The 23,146-nt window shown below is 50.0% G+C and overlaps 7 protein-coding genes across 7 annotated transcripts; 4 read left to right on the top strand and 3 right to left on the bottom strand.

Annotated features, from left to right (window-relative positions):
- Positions 1-754: 754 nt before the first annotated feature.
- Positions 755-1,668, top strand: ATP16 (F1F0 ATP synthase subunit delta; the record flags this gene model as incomplete). The annotated part of the gene is made up of 6 exons (XM_046091192.1): positions 755-886; positions 972-994; positions 1,093-1,223; positions 1,331-1,419; positions 1,485-1,574; positions 1,636-1,668. The coding sequence occupies 6 exons, from the start codon at positions 755-757 to the stop codon at positions 1,666-1,668; spliced, it is 498 nt and encodes a 165-aa protein (XP_045947169.1).
- Positions 1,669-2,332: 664 nt separating this feature from the next.
- Positions 2,333-3,110, top strand: LDX57_009463 (uncharacterized protein; the record flags this gene model as incomplete). Its single annotated transcript, XM_046091193.1, has 2 exons — positions 2,333-2,798; positions 2,848-3,110. The coding sequence occupies 2 exons, from the start codon at positions 2,333-2,335 to the stop codon at positions 3,108-3,110; spliced, it is 729 nt and encodes a 242-aa protein (XP_045947170.1).
- A 1,725-nt stretch (positions 3,111-4,835) lies between these two features.
- On the bottom strand, positions 4,836-7,224 carry LDX57_009464 (uncharacterized protein; the record flags this gene model as incomplete). Its single annotated transcript, XM_046091194.1, has 3 exons — positions 4,836-6,569; positions 6,650-7,017; positions 7,074-7,224. The coding sequence occupies 3 exons, from the start codon at positions 7,222-7,224 to the stop codon at positions 4,836-4,838; spliced, it is 2,253 nt and encodes a 750-aa protein (XP_045947171.1).
- A 973-nt stretch (positions 7,225-8,197) lies between these two features.
- Positions 8,198-9,095, top strand: LDX57_009465 (putative L-cystine transporter; the record flags this gene model as incomplete). The annotated part of the gene is made up of 2 exons (XM_046091195.1): positions 8,198-8,635; positions 8,721-9,095. 2 exons carry the CDS (start codon positions 8,198-8,200, stop codon positions 9,093-9,095), a joined length of 813 nt encoding a protein of 270 aa, XP_045947172.1.
- A 1,787-nt stretch (positions 9,096-10,882) lies between these two features.
- LDX57_009466 (putative C2H2 transcription factor) lies at positions 10,883-12,025 on the top strand (the record flags this gene model as incomplete). Its single annotated transcript, XM_046091196.1, has 1 exon — positions 10,883-12,025. One exon carries the CDS (start codon positions 10,883-10,885, stop codon positions 12,023-12,025), a length of 1,143 nt encoding a protein of 380 aa, XP_045947173.1.
- A 746-nt stretch (positions 12,026-12,771) lies between these two features.
- LDX57_009467 (uncharacterized protein) lies at positions 12,772-16,109 on the bottom strand. The gene is made up of 3 exons (XM_046091197.1): positions 14,457-16,109; positions 13,406-14,387; positions 12,772-13,348 (listed from the first exon to the last, which is right to left on the bottom strand). Exons 1-3 carry the CDS (start codon positions 14,623-14,625, stop codon positions 13,141-13,143), a joined length of 1,359 nt encoding a protein of 452 aa, XP_045947174.1. The 5' UTR covers positions 14,626-16,109; the 3' UTR covers positions 12,772-13,140.
- Positions 16,110-21,249: 5,140 nt separating this feature from the next.
- LDX57_009468 (phosphotransferase family protein) lies at positions 21,250-22,131 on the bottom strand (the record flags this gene model as incomplete). Its single annotated transcript, XM_046091198.1, has 2 exons — positions 21,250-21,949; positions 22,058-22,131. 2 exons carry the CDS (start codon positions 22,129-22,131, stop codon positions 21,250-21,252), a joined length of 774 nt encoding a protein of 257 aa, XP_045947175.1.
- Between the last annotated feature and the right edge of the window lie 1,015 nt (positions 22,132-23,146).

The following is a 23,146-nucleotide window of genomic DNA, read 5'->3' on the forward strand; positions in this document are numbered from 1 at the left end:
ATTTGATTATTTCAATATCATTTCGCACTTCCCGGCGTAAACGGTCACTGCCCATGTCCAGTTGGGTTGGTGTTCATCTTGGAGGCCCTGTCCCGTGATCGCTGACTAACACATTTGTGGCTTGCCCTGCGAAGAGGCAGGTTCTTTCCGAGGACAGCAATCAAGGGGCACGGTGTGAATAATAGATAGAAAAAGACTGCCGTAGTGTCATCAGAATACAAACTCATTCATTATTCCAAACTGACGGTGACGTAAGGCTAAAGGACACAAGCTAACGGTTGGCACGTGATATCAAATGGGGAACTCATTTCTGCTGCAAAACATCGGCGATTGACTTGATGGTTACCTGTAACTTGCCCAGCAGGTATACTTCTAGTAATTTAAATTCCTAGTCGTTCGATGCCAAGTATATGGGAACTCGAAGTACAGGCGTGGGCCAGGAATCGGGAAGACCAAAGACTTCGTGCGGGAATCGAGCTGTGTCGTAGGAGTAGTACTCAACAGAATGTATGTCAAAAATACAGTTCATGCCGAACAGGTTTCCTCTCGTAATCCCCCGTTGGAATGTAGTCTGTTGTTGAACATTTCTTGTTCAAGTCCCACCCCCAAGCCCAAGTTCAAGTCCCGTGCCGGTCCTCCCACGTGACCGCCCGAGCCGCTAGGGAACAACCGGCATCCGACTTCGACCTTTGCACCTCAACCCAGGTTCACAGAGGGATACCATCACCACCTTCTCCCGTCCATCCATTGCAAGATGAGCTCTCTCCGCTTCGCTCGCTCTGCTTTCAGGGCTCGTCCCTCCGCTTTCCGCGTTCCTCTTCAGCGCAGAGGTTACGCCGAGGCTGTGTCGGACAAGATCAAGCTTTCCCTGACCCTTCCTCACCAGGTATGTTTCCGAGGCCACCCATCCTCCTCTCTTCTTTGCGCGCTCTTTCTTGATGTCAATGACTAACAAACAACCTTCTACTTAGACTATCTTCAAGTCGACCGGCGTGTACGTCCCCCCGATCTCTGATTCACCGACACCGTGACGGCGGTCCTGACCGTTCTTTTATCACCGCGAATACTTACGATCCTTTTTCCCAACTTTAGTGTCCAGGTCAACATCCCCGCCGAGTCCGGAGAGATGGGTGTCCTCGCCAACCACGTTCCCTCCATCGAGCAGCTCAAGCCTGGCCTCGTCGAGGTCGTTGAGGAGGGTGGTGCCAGCAAGAAGTTCTTCCGTACGTCCGATCCCCGTTGATACCCGCGCAGGATTGAATTGGGATGGCTGGCTTTTTCCTATTCAGTGCAGAACAGAACTGACCGGGGGAATGGCCTCAATTTCTAGTGTCTGGTGGTTTCGCCGTCGTTCAGCCCGACTCTCAGCTGAGCATCAACGCTGTCGAGGGTTTCCCTCTGGAGGAATTCAGCGCCGACGTAAGTATTCGGGACCCACCGCATTGCGACGACCACTTTACTGACCGGAAATCTTACAACTACAGAACGTCAGGTCTCAGATCACCGAGGCCCAGAAGATTGCCAGCGGCAGCGGCAGCGAGCAGGATATTGCTGAGGCCAAGATTGAGCTGGAGGTAAGTCACACTGGGGAAGGCGAGCTGAGCTTTCTTGAAAACCAACTAATTTGTTCGCCAGGTGTTGGAGAGCCTGCAAGCTGTCCTCAAATAGATACCTTATGTACATATCCACTCGCGAACTCAATTCTGAATGTGTAGAATTATAACAATTCTCTGGAGTGTCTCTCCTGCCTATTATTTCCATTCATTGCCTTGCATTCCGAAGGCTTGTGCGTATCCAATGAACCAACTGAAGCACCCCGGACCTGCCCGTTAAGCAGATATTGGGTAACACCTTCCTCACGCAGGGCTGTCCCCGCTGCGAGCCACTCATTTTCTCTCAGTAACACGTTTGTTTACCTTGTTTCTTCCTTATACGTGCCATCATTCTCATAACCAATTCTGCTAGCTCTATATCATTTGACACGGTCGTATCATTACTTACGCATCGCTCATTTTCCATTACAATCCAGATTCACCATTCTCACCATTCTCACCATTCTCACCATTCTCACCATTCTCACCATTCTCACCATTCTCTATATCCAAATTATCTCAAAGTACCCGGCAAGATGTCTTCATCCAAATCAGTCTCGTCTACAGAGCGAGCACCATCACCCCAAGAGATCCTTCCACCACCAACTGAAACTGAACCGACAACCCCTCGGGATGTACCATCAATCGTGATAACACCGCCGACTGATACTCCTATCGCGCTTGGCGCCCGCAGTGTCAAGACAACAGGTTCGGTACGTTACATAGACAGAACCAGCTTTATGAATCACACCGACTTGGGGGTGCTCACGACCGACGAGATGGATCAAATGTGGGGTTCTGAAAACCCCGGATTGCAGACCAGTTTTTCGAAAGATAACATGTCACCTGATCCTTTTGGGACGACACCTCCAGCACCCGGGAAACCTAGGGTAGACACCATGGAAGACTCACTCTCTGGGCTCGGTGCTGTGTTCGGCTCCACAAGGAGCCCGGGCAGGTCACTGAAATCAGACTCGAAGCCCATGGAGTCTCCAGTATTGGCACTGCGCGATTCCGCCAACAACCCCATTACGCAGACCCGTCGGATGGACACTGGTAGTAGCAGCCTCCAAGAGGAATTTGAGGCTCTGCTAGCGAAAAGACGAAACAATGAGGTACTTGTAGAAGGCGAACTTGCCGGGACCGAAAATATTCCTCTTCGCACTCTGTCTCCGCGAATGGGTTTACGCCAGCATGCTTCAGGAGGTAAGTTTTCGCCCATCAAAGCACGATGCTGAGTCGCTGCTGACGGAAGTCCCTGCGAAGGCTACAATAAAGCAGGCTCTTCAAGTGGTCCAGGCCGGGAATACCCACCACAAGACGGAGATCAGTCATGTCAGCCAGGTCCATCAGGTACCCGACGCCGGCCTCCACGATCAGGCGGAGGTGGATCAGACCCTCCAGATCACAAAAGCCGGCGAGATCCACCTGAAAGCAAAGGAAATCCAGACCAGCCAGATGAAAAAAGTGAAAGGGAATCAGCAGATGGAAAAAAGACGTCAGCTGAAAGATGGTTAGAAATGTTCAACCCCAAGGAGGAAGCAGATAAGCCAAAAGCAGAAAGTCAGACAAGTCCACGAACGGATGAAAATCAAATCACTCCTGTCCCTCGTCCGGACAATACTCTTCCTGACAAAAGCTCTGATAAAGCCGAAGGAGAAGCAGATAAACCAAAAACCGCAAGTCAGACAAACACATGGCCGGATGAAGATCAAATCACTCCTGCCCCTTCTCCGGACAATACTCCTCCTGACAAAGACTCTGATAAAGCCGAAGGAGAAGCAGATAAACCAAAAGCAGAAAGTCAGACTGACGAAGATCAATCCCCTCCTGACCCTCCTCCGGACAATACTTCCTCCCAATCTACCCGCCGGGGCCGAGCTTGGAAAAAATTCTGCGCCTCCTTCAAACAAAAGCGCAAGGCAGTTACTGGGCTATTTCATAAAAGAAAAGCCCAGGGTCCTGAGTAAAACCATCTCTCAAACCAAGGACAGAGCTGGATAAGAAGGAACTGGAGGGAGGGCAAGCGTTCGGTGCGTGATGATGAATGGTTTAAGCTTGCGGTCAATATGTGACCTGGCTGTAGGAGGTTTTGAGACTTGATTACTGGGTTATGTTCTCTACTGCATGTGTGTCGTTAAGTTTGAGTGGGCTCAACTACAACTCCAATGTCTTAGTTCTTTTTGCTGTATCGTCTATCCAAATTGATTTTCATTACCATAGTTGTATTTCCACCGAAGTTCGCGTTGACCAGTGTGCGTGAAGTGTCGTGCTTGATCGGTAGACTTTGCTCTTTGAGATTTTGTGATGGTTGCGATCCACAAGTAGTTGACCTGGCGTACATAAAAAGGGAGGCTCAAGCGGCGAAAACCAATTGCATTTGTACACGTATAACTAGCTAAGTACCACTAGGGAAAGCAAGATGGATCTAGCTCCGTCCTATGATGTCGTCCATCCATTCAGACCATCTAACCAGACAGGAGGAACAAGCCAAAACGAAACGTAAATTATACAAAAGAGACAAAGTACCAAAAAAGCACTAACAAAAAGCAGAAAGAGGTCATGAATTGCTTTGTGGACAGATAGGTAACGAAACAGTAGGATGATATCAACATATAAACCAACATATCAACAACTAAGTGGGCAAAGCAAGAGACGGAAAACAATATAATAAGAAATGATCAATCCGGAACCGAAGAAGTCAATCAATACGAGCATCGTCTGCTTCTTCTCTGTCTGCATGTATGTTTTTTGGTATGTTCATTTTTGATTGGACGCGGATATGTTATCATCAAGATCAATATTGAACATTAGAACATTGGAAACATTGTGGACATTTTAAGCATATGAAACATGAAACGTGGTGGGGGGCATGTGTCTTCAATTCGTAGATCAAACAAGGGCATGGGGAAAAGATCAACGCTTGCATTGGCATTTCATTACTTACCATCTCGTTCCGTTCCATCGTGCTAAGTAAGGGTAGGCCGTAGAAAAACATGGGATTGGGGGCAAACAGAACATCAGAAGAGAACATGACTGGGGTAGATAGAGAACATTCGTGACAAATGGGGCGGGGGACATGAGAAAAGATGATGGGGAAGTTTGGGAATCAAATATATCACAGGGAAGAAAACAAGCGGGGTTCTATACAAATTGCGTTGCAAAATTGCAAGAGCAGGAGACAAGACGGAAAATATTCAGAGCTCGAAAGCCCCTGGATGGTGGACGTCAAATGGTCCATCATCAGGTGAATTCCACACTGTGCTGCCTGTCCTGTCGGGCGCGAGCTCGCTCGGCTCGTCGTCGTCTTCGATTGTTCGCATAGTCGCCACTGGCTTCCGTACCGGTGTATGTACCGGGAGATGTTATGCTCCCTGCACCATAGGGCATACCTGCGCCGGCTGGAGGCGGGGGTGGCGGAGGAGGGGCCATATGGCTCATATTCGAGGGCGGTGGTGCGTAAGAGGCCGGGGGCATAGTTCCGGATGGAGCAGCTGCAGCTGCGGCTGCTTGTTCTCGTCGCATCTGCTCCTGTTGTTCGCGCTCCAGTTCCTCAACTCGACGCCATCGGTCATAGCTTCCCTCGCCGCCGGATAAGGAGCTGGTACTACCAGCGCGACGGCGGGAGTTGCGTCGCTCTCTGCGTCGTGCTTCACGATTAGCGGCAGCTTCCTCCTCCGTTAATCTCCGTAGAGTGACGTGGCGCCCGTCGTCATGCATCTTCACTTTGACAGATACCGGTGGGGAATCCACGTGGTCATCTCTGCGTCTGCTGCTACTGCGGCGACGGCGATGGCTGGACGGGCCGCCAAGGGCCGACCCTGCGGCCGCACCAGCCGCAAAGTCAGAAGGCGTGGGTCGTGACGGATCACGTGCTGGGAGCTCTGAGGTTAGTTGAGTCGGAGGCACAGGTGGCATATCTGAGTGCGCTCCATCAACCGGACCAGAGGCGGTAGGGCCTCCAGTAAGAGCAGACTCGCCGAGTGGAGGGCCATGCGAGGGACCACGTGGAGGGCGTGTCATGTCGGATGACAAGTCAGTAGCGGTGAAGGAGTCGGCTCGTCGTCGTGGATAATAGCCATCTCCGGTGTAGCGGCGTTTACTGTTTGCACGCTGGAGACGCTCGTCTTCCATCTCTTGACGACGCATTTCTTCCATACGGCGTTGGTCCGGGTCACCCTTCCGGCGGTTGAACATATTCTTAAGGGCCGCGAATGCACCTGCACCAAAGAAAGCATTGCGAGCGCCATGAGAAGGTCTTGGCTCGTTTCCAGAGAGGTAAGTCGACTCATAATAGTATGAAGACCCCGGACTTTGCGGTCTGCTTCCTGGTCTGCTTGGTGGCCGGCTAGGCGGGCGATTGAGAGGGGTCTGATAGCTTGGTGCTGGTCTCCGTCCATCTTCCAATCGACTCAAGCTGTCTTCTGTCATGCTGTCCGTTCGAGTATGGGCAGGTCGATATCGTCCAGATTCACGATCACTCTCTTTGTTCCGCCTCCGATCGAATAGCTTTTTAGCGAGAAGAGCACCGCCTCCAATGGCACCTATTTTCAGGAATTTATCGGCCCAGCCACCGCGACGCGATCCTTCGTCAGAGTACTTTTCCTCTGTGAATGATGTGTGCGGATCGTCGTATCTGTGATCCCTGCCTCTGCTCCTGGAGCGCCTACGGAAGAGGGAGGCCAATCCAGCCCCGGCTGCTCCCGCCGTGGCCATACGACCAAAGCTGTTGTGACGGCGATCGTCGGGACCAGGAGGACCAGAAACATAACTGTGTCGACCATCGTAATCGGTTCCTCCCGGGTGATAACCTTCCGTGTCATACAGGTACGATAGGACGAAGAACGCTACCAAAAGAACAAACACGGCGATCGAATATAGGATGAATAAGGACTTCGGGGATCCCCACAGAGTGAGACCTAAAGGTATCTGGATAAGTCCCAGAATGGCAAGCGCACGACCAATCCATCGGTGGATCTAGCATTGGGTTCAAGTTAGCTTTTTTTTTGAACGACGCTCGGAAGAAGGAAAAAAACATTCAGCAGTGCAGGACTCACGACGAGCTTAAAAGGAACGTGATAACGTTCTCTCTTGCTTTCTATTTTGTGGACCAGCCATCCCCACAACACTTGGAATATGACCATCACGTAGATTGCAAGCCCAATACCGTGGTGTGGGTTCGACAGACTTCTCTTGGGACCGACAGCAAACCAACCTAGGACAAAGACGACGGTACTCAATAAGAGGGTCAAGACCTGGCACCACACATGTAACTTGAAGGCCCAAAACGGACTCCAGCGGGAAAAATATCGAATGGTTAGAATTGACATAGGCACCAGGCCCAGGAACACAATAGTTGCGATGACACCGTGAGCGATTATCAGGGTGCGGTATTGCGGCATTTCTCGAAACCGATTTCCCATTCCTATAGACCGTGTAAGAGCCCGAAATTAACAGTTGAAGCAGCACCGATATACCCACCATTATAGCGCATAGTATCATAATTGAGCCCCATCAAATTTGGCAGAAGGAATGTGTCGCGCCCGTTGTCCCATGTTCCATCTCCGACATGCAAGGTATTCGAGGCATACGTGCTGCTCCCGGGGGCAGTGAGATCCGAGTTGGACGACATTATTCCTGATGTTCCTCAATGATCTTCCTCTCCAGCAGCGATGATCAAAGTGCGTTCCTCCGACGGCGATTACAAGACACTGGAATGTCGGGAAGGCCGGAGGAGATCTAGCAGATCCCCCACTCCGGAGAATGCACCATGCGCAGAAAAGGAAAGGCGATCGAAGGTCGTCGCGAGCGAAGGCTGAGAAACTCGATGCAGCGCAAACCACAGATGACGGGATTTGATATCGTCGGGGAGAGTCGAAATGCGATCAGAAGCTCGTTGATGGAAAGTTGTTTATGGTCAGATGCGAATGAAGCTGACGACGGAGTAGTATGGACTGAGCGACGCAAGGGTGGGGGAGATCGATCGAGATCGAATGACGGTTGTCCAGGGTGAACCAGGACAGGACAGAGATCGGAAGATTTCAAAACAGAGGGATAGAGTCATAGAGCCAGTCACCAAATCACCAAGGCACAAAATCCACCGAGGGAGCTGCAGAGGCCTGGAAGCGTCTGGGGGGACGACGAGCCCTCGAGGCATCAACTGTTTGCCGTTTGCGGTTTAGCGTGCCAGCGCATATCCCGGACAACCAGCCGCTGACTCAGCGCGGCTGGCCGTTGACCGCCTGCCGTTCGGGGCCCTATCGCGTGCTCTATCTTATCAGTTGCCGATCCACGGGGTGTCTCCTCCCTTGCCGCCCTACTTCATCCTCTCTCTCGTCTTCTTTGTCTTCATCAAATGTCTCCTTTCCTTCATTCATCGCCTCGGTAGTCATGGTATCTCAGCTAGAAATCTTCGTGAGGGCTCTATCTCGGTACGTATCGAGCAACTCGGTTTCCGAATCGCAAAGTCTAGCCTGATCCTATGGAACTTTAACGTACTGACTAGGCTACACGCAATGCAGTCTTTTAGGATGGATCTAGTAGGTCTTCGATGAACATTGTCATTAACTTCTAATCGGATCGGGACTAACACGATCTGTTTTAGCATGATCTGTTGGTCGGCGTCCTTCTATCCACAACCCATCAGCAATTTCCGACGGCGTGCGACGACTGGGCTGGCCATCGATTTCCCAACAATTAACGTCCTAGGATTCGTTTGCTATACAGCGTATACTTCAGCCTTCTTGTATTCGCCCGTAATTCGAGGCCAGTACGCTGCTCGTCATCCGCTTTCGGAAGAGCCGACTGTGCGCTTCAATGATTTTGCCTTTGCTCTCCATGCCGTCGTTTTAAGCTCCCTTATCTATACCCAATTCTGGCCGCAGATTTGGGGCTTCAAGGTTTCACGCTTCCAAAGGGTTAGCAAACCAGTTGCTGGCCTATTCTGGGGGTCAATCGTCGCCGTTGGCATCATTATCGTCATCGTTCTTGCACGGAGTCCCGATCAGGGCTACGAACCCTCGACCTGGGCATGGATCGACGTAGTAAGCACACAGATCGGCCTACAAAGGTCTCTCCCGTTGCTGTCATCAAAGCTTCGCGCTAACATAGACGTACCAACACTCCCAGATATACACTCTTTCCTACGTGAAGCTGATCATCACCATTGTGAAGTATGTGCCTCAGGCGTGGGTCAACTATAAACGCAAATCTACAGACGGCTGGAGTATTGTCCAGATCCTCTTGGATCTGTCGGGAGGCGTGCTGTCCCTGATTCAGCTAGTGCTCGACTCCAGTTTCCAAAATGATTGGAGTGGAATCACGGGCAATCCGATCAAATTTCTCTTGTCAAATGTCACAATCCTCTTTGACTTGGTCTTCGTCGTTCAACATTACATTCTGTACAGGCGAAGAGACAAAGGCAAGGACAGACGCGATATTCCAGACCTCGTCACCCCTCTGTTGGCAGACCCAAATCAAGTGCCCAGAACTGCTAGCCACTAGATTATTATACCGAGATGGGATAGACTGATGGGGATTTTGAAATCCTTTTTTTTGGGGGGTAAATTTTCTTGGGTGCTCAGCTTGGATTTGAATTGGAGTCTGACCACCTAACGGTCGACGATAGAGATGGAATACCCACTGCCCATAGACTAAACGAGCGAGGGGAAACGCAAGGCTGAAGGTGGCTTCAGCTGAACTCGAGAGACCGGGCGGCTTCCGCGCAACCGATCAGGAAAAAAATGCGACATTCCCGAAATTGCTTTCCCACGATCGTATATGCTTGCATCGCTTGATACCTACAGTACATCATCTACTGCACCCCATCCCCTTCTTGAACGGTTAGAGCAATAAACGGCATGCGATAGCGACACCGCTCTTTCACAGCTACCATGGGGCTGAATGATGTTTACTTTTTCGCGCCTTGGCTTTTCCAACTTCTGCATTGCCCTGGACGTCACAAGTAAGCCAGCAAATGACGTCGGGAATTGAGCAACGACTGCAGAAAAGCGGCATATGAGGCTTATAAATCGCACGCCATGAAGCCACCAGACTGGCTGGATCTTGTGTCTCAGCCATGACCGACAGTGTCGATCGCTTATCTTCTTCGGGGCTAACAGGCTTGCGTGGGGGGCCTGACCGGACTCGCAGTCGGTGTGCATAGGAAGTACTAATTTTTTTCAACGGTGAGAAGGGGATAGTTCGATCAGAAAGAGGGGCTTTTTTCTAATTGACTCGTCTTTTGTTGATTTTAATTGCACCGTTGCCCCTACCCCCTTGTCTTGCATGACCCCCGGTCAAGGAAATGCTAGTGCTGAGGCTCTGCTCCCGAGAATGTGGACAAACGGGATCACGCAGAACCCGGTCAGGTCATGATCGCCTCAGCCAGTCATCATCGATCGAATCCATTCGAAACGCCTTTTTGGGCCTTGTCGAGAGACAACGTGACCGATGACTGATTTCAGGACTCTCCGCCATGCACAACAACGCCGTGTCCGCTCCGGCATCCCCGTGGCACCTCAGCCCTACCACGGTTTTGAGTATGGCGAGAAGAAAACACACGGTGGAACACCAGACTAGCAGCGAGGGCCCCCGACAATAGCGGCGCACGAAGACACAGACCAACGCACCACCGTCCCGGTCCCGGGGTTTTCTGGTAATTCGAACGTCATCGGTTACCTGTTTACACCCGTGCCCAATAAGACAGCGACGAAACTGTCTTTTAAGTCGCCCCTCAAATGCCGATTCATGCGATTATGATGTCTCAGCTATACATGAGGAACTCTGGGGACACCGTTCATTCGTCTATCTTTTGCCTGGGCTGCTGATCACGTCCTAAACATCTGCCAGAAAACGTGACGAAGCTGAAGATCCTTCAGTTTCACTCTTGCAGGGGAGATACGCGACAGTGACGTTGAGCTTCCAGCCAAAAATAAAAGTGGACAACCGAAAATTTGGAAAGGAACAAAAATCCGGCCAGGCGGACGACCAAGAATAACTTCTGACAAGTGACTCAAATGAGCGTTTCTACATTCATTTGCTAGTCGTTGAGCATCGAACACGAATCAGTTTCTAGAACTCTGTCTTTCCAGAGAACCCTGTCAATCGTCAGCTCAGAAGGGTTGCATAGCCACATCTGACATGGGGAAAGTCGTTTTAAATCCCTTCTATATTGAAGCCTCAATTGCTTATATGACCGGAAATTCCCCAAACCGAAGTGAAAGCAATAATTTGGAGACCAATAAACTTCTAACGCCCTTAACTTTGCTGCCACCATTTTTGTACCATTCATGAGTATCTTTGCCTCTCACTCTCAGTTTCAACTCCCGATGGACCCATCTCGTTTGTCCGGAGGTCGCCCTGGAAGGCGATACGGGGAGACCCGACAACAGCAATCGTCGTCATTCGGTGCCGCTTCATATACTGATTCCGGTTCTGTATTCAACATGAACCCATCCCCAGCGGACAACAACTTTATCCTTCCATCTTCTGCAACCTACACAACCATGCGATCTGTGCCTACGCAACATAATCTCTACTCTTCGCCACCAGCATACATTCCGCAGCGCTATGCCGAGACCGATCTGTCCTCGATGGATCAGTATCATCTCGCGCGATCTCCTCCTCATTCTTCAAACGCGGGCCCAAGTATGGAGCAACTCTATCTTGCAGACCAGTCTCTACATCAATACTCTCGATCCGACCTCGATCTCCCGTCCCAGTCTACCCTCGAGGGCCCCGAATCTTTCAATAGCATGCTTCCCACCTCCTCCGCCGCTGCTGCCTACTTTCCCCTCGCGGAGCAGTGGTATCCTCCTCTGCAGAATCAACCTCATCACCACCAACCATCCTATTACATGACATCCGCCCCTTCCTCATCCACCTCATCACCCCACCTCCCTACCTCCCACCTAACATCCCTCTTCCCTCCACCCGGCACCCCCTGCCCATCCTCTAGCTCCCGACTCTCGCCCCTCCCCAGCAGAGGAGACCGCCACTACTACTCCCACCATACCACTAACGGTTACGGCAGCAGCAGCATCGCCAGCATGACCGACGACGACACGCAAGACACCAACACGCCAACCAGCCAACCGAGCCCCAGCCCGCGAGACCTCACCGAATACGGCATCCCCAACGCCGACGGCAGCTGGCGATGCGCGTACCCAGGCTGCACCTCGCAAACGACCTTCCGTCGCGGCTGCGATCTCCGGAAACACTTCAACCGACACCGCAAACACCTCTTCTGTCGGTATCCGGAGTGCGCGCAGTCCACGACCGGCGGCTTCTCCAGTAAAAAGGACCGGGATCGTCACGAGGCGAAACATAACCCGGGTATCTCGTGTGAATGGCCCAACTGTCGACGCATGTTTAGTCGGGTCGATAATATGAAAGATCATGTGCGACGGGTTCATCGGAGGAGGGATTTCTGATCCTGATCTTGATCTCAATCTTGATTCTGAGTTTGCATTTTTGGTTTTTCATAACTTTTTGCTGACCTTTTTTTTGATTGCTTTTTTTTTTTCTTTCTGTATCATGGCTCATGTTCTCTTATTTGTTTGCTTTTTTGGCTTAAACACGATGCTGCAGATTGGATTTGACTGGATCTTTTCCTTCTCTGTTCGGCTTCCCTTTGCTGTTATTCATGTTGCTTGTTTTGGGATAAAATATGTACTATTAGAACGGAACTTACACACGCAGGCCTTATGATGGTTTCGCTATTTGTTTCTGAATTTTGCCCCTTCCCTTTTGGGAATTATCTCTGATTCATGAAACCGTGATTCATTCATATGTGTTAAGTCATCAATTTTCTGGAAAGAGAAGGTAGAACGAGAACAAAGACAAAAAAAAAACACCCATATCGCTGGGAAACACCTTCGTAATAATCCTGTGGGTTGTACACTTAGCACTTTGCTTGTATACGTAACTTGCATCTAGCAAGGAAGCCCACATAGTACGATGATAAATCAGATGAAAGATGAAAGATGAAATAGACAAGCATTCAACGCCCTTATTTGTTAACGATGAAAGCCCTATACTCCTATACAATTCCCACGCTGCATTATAAAAGTGAAATCTGGCGGCGTATATGCAAACATAGAACGAATGACAAAAAATTCAATGACTCTAGACATTTGGTATCACGGACTGAAACAACATGAACAAGGTGAAAACCAACCAAAGAAGACGCATATAAGTTTGGAAGTAAATGCAATGGTTCGTAATGCATGTGCAGTATACAATAAGGTGAGGGTAGAATAAAGTCTTCAAGGGGGACTATATATGGAGTCCCCTGATTTGAAGATGACCCCGTAATTCCCGATGGGTCTGAGAAAGTCACCTTTCACGCGAAGATGCCCGGGTCAATGATCAACGCAAAAGCGTTACTGAACGCTTTGTCGGCGACGTCGACCGCGTACACTGCCCTCAGGTCTCTGAGAAAGCACATGACGGAGTGCGGGGTCATCTTTGCTTTTGTCAACATGATGGACGCGCACATGCCTGTTCTGTGTCAGTACAATTCCATCGTCTGTCCATTACTGGCTCGTTAAGCATACCGTTGGAGATTATCAGGTCGCGGATACTTATGTTGCTGATCTGGGCAAAAGGGACAAACGTAACCCGGTGAGTTGTGAACAAGGCCATGCCGTATCATCTCATTTTTACGTTTGAACCCCTTTCCACCCGGCCCACGAGGACACCCTTCGACTGAACAAAAATGAGGTCGTTCTTGCGAATGCACATTTGCATGGGAGCTGTTATTTATCTAAGCACTCCATTCTTGAGGTTATACGACAGTAAGAGTAACTTACTTCAACAAGTACTGTGTTTGAAAAGGGGGAGCAGTACACCCTGGCGAGGCACATTTGAAAGTACCGGTTGAAACATTGGCACCGCTAGATTGCGTCGGAGGGTTGTATGGTGTCCTGTCGCATGTGCTGGCAGGGGTTTGGTCTGTAGGAGTTGGATAGCCTGTCGCCGGATTCTTGGCCGTCGAGTGCGCGTCATATGGAGAAGTCAGGTAGGATATCTCCGATTTGAGAGATCGCCAATGGGAATTCTGCGATGCAGGTGAAGATACGGCCGATAAATTCCCAGCATTAGTACTCGCGGGTGACCAATGTGAATACGGACTGGGAGGAACTTGAGGACAAAAAGGTGCCGAACGTTGCTGCTCCCAAACCGGCTCACTTCTAAGAGCAGGTGGCGACGCAGCGGTGACGGGAGGAAGAGAAAGGGGGGACGATCCGTTGGGGCGTCCAGGGGGTTCCTTTGACACACTAGGCAGTCCCAGTGCTGTCTGGATGGAGGGCAAGGTATGGTTGTTGTCCGGTGAATGGAGAGCCGGTAAGAGGTCATGTGCCGAGGCCTCCGACGCAGGTATTACAAACCTGCTTAGAGGCGAATGGGGCCCAACTGGCTTCGCCTCCGGGGCGTAAGAACTTAATGGTTTCTGGGGACATTGAGGGGAGTCCGGTTCTCGTTTGTGAGAGTCATGATCGGGAGACAAAAGAGAAGGTATGACAAGTTTATTCTTGGGAGGACTGTCCGGACCATTTCCGATTCCGACTAACGGAAGTGGTACTGGAGGCACTTCTTCAGGTTTAGAGGGCTCTTTGTCCGAAAGCAGATTAAGAGCAGATTGGGCCAGTTTTAGAGATTCGTCCGTAGCGGAAGGTGGTTCCGGTTTGCTCAGTACGTATTTCTTCGGCAAATCCAAGTCATCTTCGCGCCGCAAATCCTCACTTAGGGGGTGATTTCTTTCGAAAGCAGCAATGTCCAGTCGGTTCGGGTCTAAATAGCTGATCAGCACCGAATTACCCTCTGTTGTGCTGGGCTTGGAGGGTTGTAGCTGGTGCTTACGGGAACAGTCATGAGATGTTCCCTCGTCTGCAGACTTTTTAGTAGTGTCGCTATCGGAGCCCTTCTGGAGAAAAGGAGGCGGTGAGTCCTTGGATTCATAGTTGACTTTAGAAATCTCTAGCCCAGGGGAACGAGGCTCCTCATCAGGATCGTAGTAAGGTCTGTCCATAGAGACCACGGCTTCGGACGCATCAGGCGCGCCACACCTTTTGATATCTCTCAAGCTTTGCCGTTCTCTGTCCCGGATGCTTCAGAACACAGAGACCCAAGAAGTGCTGGTTTCGCGCGAGACGAAAGAAAGAGAAATAGAGGAAATGAGCAAACGACAGAATTTAAGTGGGGCAAGCCGGTCAGTGGTAGCCTCCAGGATTCCTAGGAATTTAGTCAGTTTATCTATTATATGACCAAATTTGAACCAGGATAGCGAAGGAAAAGACGAAGGGAAAGAGGAGGTTAATTAATGACGCCTGGGGAAGAAAATTGGGAACAAAAGGAAAAAGCACCCAGGAGGGCACATGGTAGTAAATCGTGCGATCAAAGCAAGAAAATCGCGGCTCTTGCGACTCTCGAAGCGCTTGAGCAGGGGGAGGGAAACGAGGATGAATCAGGGTAGATAGATACATGCATCATCGGTGGTAGATGACTGGAACCCCGTTCCACTTCAAGTAAGGTACCACCCGTCTTGCCGTTTTCTTAAGGGGCGAGGAAGAAAGAACAAGGTAACATCCTTGGCGAAGGAATGTAAAATACAAGCACCAAGTAGCCATGAAAAAATGTGAGGGAAGAAAAAGAGCTCTTCATGCAAATTCCAATGGGAGGGCAGGTAATTGAAGGAGCGCGAGGCAAAGAAACGCTTACCTGCTAGATGGCATCAAGACACGGCGAACACCACCGGAACCAGGCACCAGCCGCACTTAGAAATGAGGCTCAGTCGGAGCCAATTCAGACGCCGCGATCAAGGACGAACACGATGCGCCGACCGCATGAGACCCGAGGCCCAAAATCAACGAAACGAAGATCAACCGAAGGGAGTGAGGCTCGCCGATATGTAAATAAGAAGGATAGGAGCCAAATAGGAAAACGGAAAGAAAAATAATAAAAAATAAAATAAAAAACGAAAAATAAGGAGAGTGGGAATTTGAAAACGTGGAGGAACGGCAAGCGCGACTGCGACTACCAAAGCAGCGGCAGCGGCAACGGCAACAAGAATGGCTTGATGGGGGAGGGCGAAAAAACGGAAGTAATAATGACAGGAACTTAAGACGCAGGCCGGCTTCCGATGGAAAAAGTGGAGGAGAACAATAACACCAAGGTGGTCATAGAAAAAGTCATGGTCTAGCGATGACCAGAGCCCATAATAATCACAGGGAGAAGAGGACCGGCCAAGAGGAGTAAGAGTCAGTCAGAAGTCCGAGGACATGGGTCGTAATTCGTCGTTCAGAGTCGGAGTCGGAGCATCAGTGATGGTCGAGTAGAGACGGCAGCTTGTTGGAGGTGGCCGTAGGACCAGAAACTTGTCCGGGATAATAGTACGGAGTACCCAGGTCGTAACGGTAATAATAGGAAGAATTATAGGGACGGACGATGCGACGCAGCGATCCCCGTTCGAAAAAGAAGAGAAAAAGAAAAAAAAGGAAATGAAAATGAAACGGGAGGGAAATCAAAAAAAAAAAAAAAAAAAAAAAAAAAAAAAAAAGGAAAAGAAAAAAGTAAACCAAATAATAAAAAACAACAACAACAAATAAACTGGTGAAGCAAGTAATCGAACAATCAATCAATCAATCAATCAGCCAGTTGAAGCTAACTAGTCGGCTGTGATGACGCTTGGCAGGTGCAAAAGGTTAAGGTCAGACGGGGGAGCGGTCAGCAGGCAGGCTGCTAGCGATGGCAGAACCGAAGCAACGAGAGAGAGACCAGGACGACGGGAGGGTGGATTGGATGGATTATTAGCCTGGTCGGGAGGACAGTAGGGCAGGATGCTGATTTCTGATTGAGGAGGGAATCCCAGCGACGCTCCACCACCGGCCCAGCTGGAAAGACGGAGTGGAGAACAATCACAAAGCAAGCACTGTCAGTCGGATTCCGTCCGGCCAAAGGTGGATAAGAAAGGATGGCTGAAGGGAACCGGGTTGATCGATTGATGATTTGACGGGCTTCGGGGCACTTGCACGGTGCACAGAAAGTCGTAGCTCCTCCAGATTAAATCCGTAGCAGGAGTCGTTTGGTTTGCCTATTCGGTTACTGCAACGGGAATCAGTTCATATTCCGCGATTCAGGCACGTCAATGATGAGAATGATATCAATGATTTTTTTTGGGTCTTGGAATAACTTGAACCTTTCTCCTTCACCAAAAGAAAATTGAACTCAACGATAGGTAGACGTTCGCGGAGGGATGCGGAGGGTTAGAAGCTGACTCTAGAGACGCCACACTGCAGGCTGAACACAAAGTGGGGGAGGGAGGTAGACAGAGAGAGAAAGAGAGAAAGAAGGAGAGATGAAGGTAAGAGGAGACAAGACGGAGGGAAAATCACGGGAGGCTCAACGGGAAGAAGGCATCCACCGCCATGGAAGATCAGGGGAGAAAGAACGGAGAAAGAAAAGAGAGGGGAGGGGAGGGAGGGAAAGAGAAGGAAAGAGGGGAAAGGGAAGAGCAAAAGGGCAAGGTGGTTGCCCTATAAGAATAGTAACAAGAATAGAAGAGGAATAATAAAAACACTACAGACAAAACCCCAAAGTGTTCATTCCCAGTCAAGAGTAATTGCTATTTAGTATTTACTGAGCCTCGGAGTGCTCTCATGAAGAAGACTATTTTCCTCATCCTCAATATCCACGAGGCCCGACAAGAGCCAGAACTCCGCTAAACCCAAAATCACTTGAGGCTCCCACCTGAAGTGTCCGTGATTGGTCCGTGGCAGAGGGAAAAACGAGGAGGCTGAACTGTTCATCTGCATCGAATCGCCGTGGAACTTTGCCTGTCCTCCGCTCTTCTGTCTCGCGATCCTCTACGGTGTTATGTAGATTCTATCCTGACTCCTGGCGCTGTACCATACATGAATACTCCCTCTTCAATTTTACTTCCTCTGTTTTGTTCTTCCTATCGAATCCACTCGATTTAGTTCTGACTTATCCTGGATGAGTCAGCGGTAAGGCGACGAGGCTGCACTTTTCCCGTCCCAGCGCTTGTCCTGCCGATGATGATGATGATATCCTCCAGTAGGCTGTGATTACTGGGCTACCGGTAACTTCGGTAGCCTCACCGTTGGGTTGAACTCTTATTCTTTTTATTAATTTAGGGACAAAATATCCCAAGCCCTCACGAGTTCTCCCCCCTACATTCCGCATTTCCACCGCTCCGTCCTAGTCGCACCGGCGTTGCATTGTCCGTCAGGATGACAAAGAGGGCCTAGAAGATTAATTACTGGGAGGAAAATGAGAAATAATTGCAGAAAAGTAATAAAATAAAAACTACAACCTAACCACGTCACTAATTAGTCATCCAACCAACCGCACATCGTGCTAGTTAGGGTTCATCAGACTGCAGAGTACAGGGAAGAGTACAAGGTACGAGTACAAAAGGGCATGGGCATGGGTACGGGACGCAAGACAGAACAGCCAAGTGCCCAGAAAAATAGAACAGACGAAAAGAAAAGAAATAGAAAGAAGAGAAAGATCCGCAAATCCCGACCCGTGATCGAGGATAAGACAACCCGTCATCTGCAATCGGTTGATATTTCCGGCCTTAAGATTTTCATAGCGTTCCAATGCAGCGAACTTGAGTATTCGCACCGGAGTCTCGTTGTGATTGCGACCGGGGTCAGAGTCAATCGGGTAGGCACCGTTCGACCAGGCGGAGGCCATGGAGTAAGTAGGACAGGATATTCATGGAAGAATTCATCATCATCATGCGCCTCGAGGGTACAACAGACTACGGAGTAAGGAGGGAGAGAGAGAGAGAGAGAGCGAGATGTGGCCCCACGTTCCCCTCCCACGCTCATCCTTCTCCACCACTTTTCTTGCCCATCCGTTCTCCGTGCAACCTTTCCCAGTCCTTTCGTTGCACCACCGACCGTCGCTGGACGATCTTCAGGGCCTCGGTCAGTCCGTGTTGGATCTTCCCAGCCTCCGCTTTATATAACCTAGACTCCTTCCTCCGTCACTGACTAGTTAGCTCCAACGAGTTATATCATCGTCGTCCTCAATGGGACGCACAGAGGACGGATAGGTACTGCTCCAGACCTGACGGACTCCGGCTTATAAAAAGTACTAGCGGCCGACATGATACCAACTAAAATGTGGATGCAGAATGGAGAGTCCCAAAGCTCTCCACATCCTGCTTACACCCTAATGTTTGCCCGGATCAATTCACCCGTTCACACTTCACGCCCAATATAATTAATTTATGACCCCATGGCCCATGGCAGTGTTGTTGCCCCCCTCTTCACCCTCCTTGCTGCAAGTGTGGATATTAAACCTAGCAGCCTGTATGCTGTAGAACATGGGTGTGTCTCCTCTTGTCCAACCTCCGGAGGGGCTACAATCTTCTTGGCTGGGGGGTTTCGACTGGTTCTGTAACCCTTCACCCCCTCTTCTTCTCTCTCTGGTTTTTCTTTCTTTCTTTGGGTACGGTGTAAGCCTTTGTTCGACGCCAAAGTTGATGGTCGTTGCCCAAAGTTGCCCTAATTCTAAAGTTATGTCCATCCTACGATCAGTCAGCCACCGTCCTGGTCTGTGATATGATCTTCATTCTAATTTGATTATCCTTCTTATTTTGCGCACACGATCGGAATCCCGCCGAAATTTAAATAAATTGGAAACCCGTCAAGGTGAAGAATACGAATATACCGCGTAGAAATAAAATCATAGCAAATAAAATCATACGTACAAATGCTACTGTAAGTTGCTGAGATGACCCCCGTAGAGCCCCCTTCCGTGGATAGCCCTGTGGTCGACCATTCCCCAATCTTCCCCCCAAAGGTAAGGTAGCAAGCGGCCCGCGCCGAAGACATCTTACCGTACCGAGCACTCTACACCAGAGAGGGGGGGAGTACTATTTTAATATATTAATATTAATTCTACGGAGTATGATATTCATCAAGTAACCATTTGGTGTTCACGAGTCAATCACGCTATCGGCGGTCCGGGAACAACAAGATGCTATGACATTATCTACAGCAAAGCTAGCCTTCTTTCCAGTAAGCCGTAGGCTGATCATCATAATCACCTTCCATGCGCTGGTTGAACTCGTTACCTGGGTTAACTCGTTCGACAGCCGTAAAACGCTAATAAGCCGCTAGGCTGCAGGGATCTCTTTTCTCCTCTCTTCGCGATCGGACGGCTTATTTTTGCTTTTTCTTTCTTTCTTGTCTGGTCAGTGTTCCGTGACGATTGTTGTCTTTTTTTGTTTCTATTTTTCTATTTTCTTACATTTCCATCCCGGCCTCCCTTCACCCCTCAGGCCCTCTCTCTCTCTCGTTTGCTTGGATCTTCGTCCTTCGATTCGGGGGCCAGGGGCATGACGCGGGTCCTTCGTAATATGGATTGCATTATTCTTATGTGGGCTGTGGAGTGTTGGAGTCTCTTTTATCCAGGTAGAACTAGGTAGGTACTCCATAGGTCGTCGAATCCTTCAAGTGCACGGCCCGAAAAAGGATCGTGTGAGGTTAGGAGGGCCAAGTGAAAAATTCTTCTCCCTCTTATTCTGTCGACAATTATTTTCGATGTTTCCATCGTTTCTGTAAGCGACCAAGAAAGCACCAAGGAGTGGAAAGGGGCCGGGGGTGTCGGAAGACACAGTCACAGCACCATAACGCGAGCAATCAGCACGACAAGTAAAAAAAAAAAAAAAAAGAAAAAACAAAAAAACAAGAAAAAGAAAAGCCTCATATGAGCCGCACCCAATTATCTTGTATCCAGGCGGCTCAATGCTGACACTGCGCTGGTGACCGTTCACTGGTCCGGGCTTCTTCCTAGTTGCATATTTCGGTGTCGTATGTCTATACGAGACATTTGCATCTCCTGTAGCCCTTTTCATAGGTCTTCGTCGATTTGCCCTCATTGACATTCCCATTCCAAATGAGACTGCCCTTACTTGGGCTGACCGAGGTAGCTGGTTTCGGTGGTATCTGGCTAGGTAGGTACTTTTCGGGTCTTGACTTCTGGCTTCTACCTACCTACAGTACATACTGTACCTAGTTGTACCCAGTGTTTTCACCCCCTCCGTACGGAGTACGTCGTACTTGCATACAGATTACATTCTCGGGAGTCCGGGCAAATTGGCCCCTCCCTCCCCCTTGCTACCTAGTCATGACAACTGGCATGCTTACGCTCTATCAAATTTGGCCGTCTTCTGGCCCCGGCGCGGGCAAAATTTGGGTGATCATTATTTCTATTTTTGCTTTTTTTTTAATTTTTTTTTATTTTGCATTATAATTTATGTTTTGCTCTTAATTACGTAGATGATCCGGTTCCGGTCACCTAAGATTCTAAGAAGGAACAATGCTAGGTAATTGAATTGATTTATCAGGATGAGCAGGATGACACGGAGTAGCCGAAGATCTAAAGAGATTTAAGAGTCATATCCACCGGGGCGGGAGTTCAACGGTTCAAGAAATCCTGCGTCAATCGTTATGCTTGCCATATTTAGTATGAAAACTCGACGGTACCAGGCACTGAACAAGTAAAAAAATGTATAGAATCCTAACTCCACTTAACCCACTTCATCCTTTCATCCTCCTTTTGAAAATAAAAAAAGAAAAAGAAAAAGAGGAGGGGCCAAACTACATGCTAGTAACCTTTACAATTTGCCTTTTTGGGGCAATGCGGCTTGCACTTGTCGGACCCGTTCCCACGCCCCCAAAGCAAACGGGACGGTCTTTTGGGCATATTCCTGCGCCCTAGCGCTGCTAGCCTGCCTCAGCGCATACCGAGCTTTGATACCCTGCATGATCACGGAGCTCCTCCACGAGAAGAACGCATCGCCCCAAAGTATATCAGGGGTCGGGTCCCAACCGGCCAGTTCGCGATACCACCGCACGCAGTCATCACGCGTGGGCAGGCCCGGGATCGCGTTGGGTTGGAACTCGTCGGTCTTGTGATCCGTGCCGTCGAGGAAATACGGGCTCGTGAGATTGCACAGGTCCGACAGCGGGTGGCCCACCGTCGCCATCTCCCAGTCCAGGATGCCAATCACCCGCGGCTCCGTCTTGTGGAAGACCATGTTGTCGATCTTGTAGTCGCCGTGCACCAGGCTGCCGCGGTCCTGCGGCTGAGTCGCCTTGTTGGAAAAGAACTGCACCATGTCCATGAAGTGCGGGAGCTCGCCCACCGGCTCCTTGCTTTCCACGTCCACCGCCTGTGATTGTGCCCGGGAGACCGCCGTGAACGTGGCGATCTGTCGGTCATAGAAGCCCGATGGCTTCCCAAACTTCTCCAATCCGATCGATTCGGGGACGACTCGGTGGAACTTGGCGAGCGTGCGGACCGCGTCTTTCCATCTGCAGGAATTACCAGGTTTTAGTACCGAGTCACGAGGGCAGGGAGAGGAGGGGAGGGACAGCATGAGGGAGGGGGGGAAATGATTTTCCCTTTCAATCGTGACCTACAATGCGTTTCTCTCCTCCGCACCAACTTCAGGCATGGCCGGATCGGTGAATATTCGTCCGTCCAGAAACTCCATGATATAGAAGGGGGTCCCAACGACGCTGCTATCCTCACATAGACAATAGGCTTTCGGTACGGGGACATCGGTCTGCTCTAGGGCATGAATGATCTTGTATTCGCGCTCGACTTTATGTGCCGTCTTCGACAGCAGTTGACCGGGAGGTTTCTTGCGCAACACATATTTGCTTCCGTCGGCGGCGATCAGCTGGTAGGTGGGATTCGATTGTCCAAAACCGAACTGTTGAGCCGGGGATTAGCCAGAGCTCTGGATGTCATCGCGCCGCATTGACCGTGTGTGCACTTGCCTGTTTCACCTCCAGCGGCGTCTTTATAATTGGCACATTTGTGTCGATATAGCGCTCTAGCGAAGGGATGTCGATCGGTTGACGGACGGCTCCGGCCATGACGAACAAGGGGGTTAAGGGGGGTGGCGTATCTGACAAGTTCGAGTCGGTGTGGTGTAGATTATATTATCGATATGTAAGTAGGGTACTTGAGTTGTGGTTGACCAGTAGAACCATGGTGGACGACAGGTGGATTGTCGGTAATAAGAACAGGGCGATCGCAATGCTCTGTTCAGCTCGTCGCACCGGACCGAGGCTAAACAGCCACTGTCTGGCATTTGCGGGGAGGCGCCTCGGTCTACGGCGTACGGGGCCTTAGTCATCCCGGACGGACCGACTTGTCGATTTGCAGTGTCTTGGTTCAACCATCGTCAATGGCACTCGGGGAATCAGAATATTCGATCTATAAAGTATGCATCGGAAGTGGCCACGCACAGTTACGACCACGTTGCGGAGACCCCACGGCAACGACAATCGCAACGAAGTCCCGTCGTCTTCCTCTGGCAGCATTGACCATGTTACCAGACTGCTGGATCCAGGTGACCCAATGACACCCCAATTCTAGACTCTCGCGCTACAACTAAGCTTTCAGACACCTGAATTCGAGCCCTTCCAGTCGGGACTGAAAGATAACACAGATTCTGATGGCTTTCGTGGCCAATGTCCCCTTGCGGTCTCAGATCTGGC

The sequence above is a fragment of the Aspergillus melleus genome (genome assembly GCF_016097325.1).
Source record: "Aspergillus melleus strain CBS 546.65 chromosome Unknown contig5, whole genome shotgun sequence".
NCBI lineage: Eukaryota > Fungi > Ascomycota > Eurotiomycetes > Eurotiales > Aspergillaceae > Aspergillus > Aspergillus melleus.

What these genes read in the sequence shown, in the direction of transcription:
- LDX57_009467 (XM_046091197.1), bottom strand. Translation starts at nt 14,625, where the DNA reads ATGGACAGACCTTACTACGATCCTGATGAGGAGCCTCGTTCCCCTGGG. An exon ending in AACATCTCATGACTGTTCCC is followed by an intron (nt 14,388 to 14,456) that starts GTAAGCACCAGC and finishes TCAGCTATTTAG; the next exon opens with ACCCGAACCGACTGGACATT. An exon ending in CAAACACAGTACTTGTTGAA is followed by an intron (nt 13,349 to 13,405) that starts GTAAGTTACTCT and finishes GATAAATAACAG; the next exon opens with CTCCCATGCAAATGTGCATT.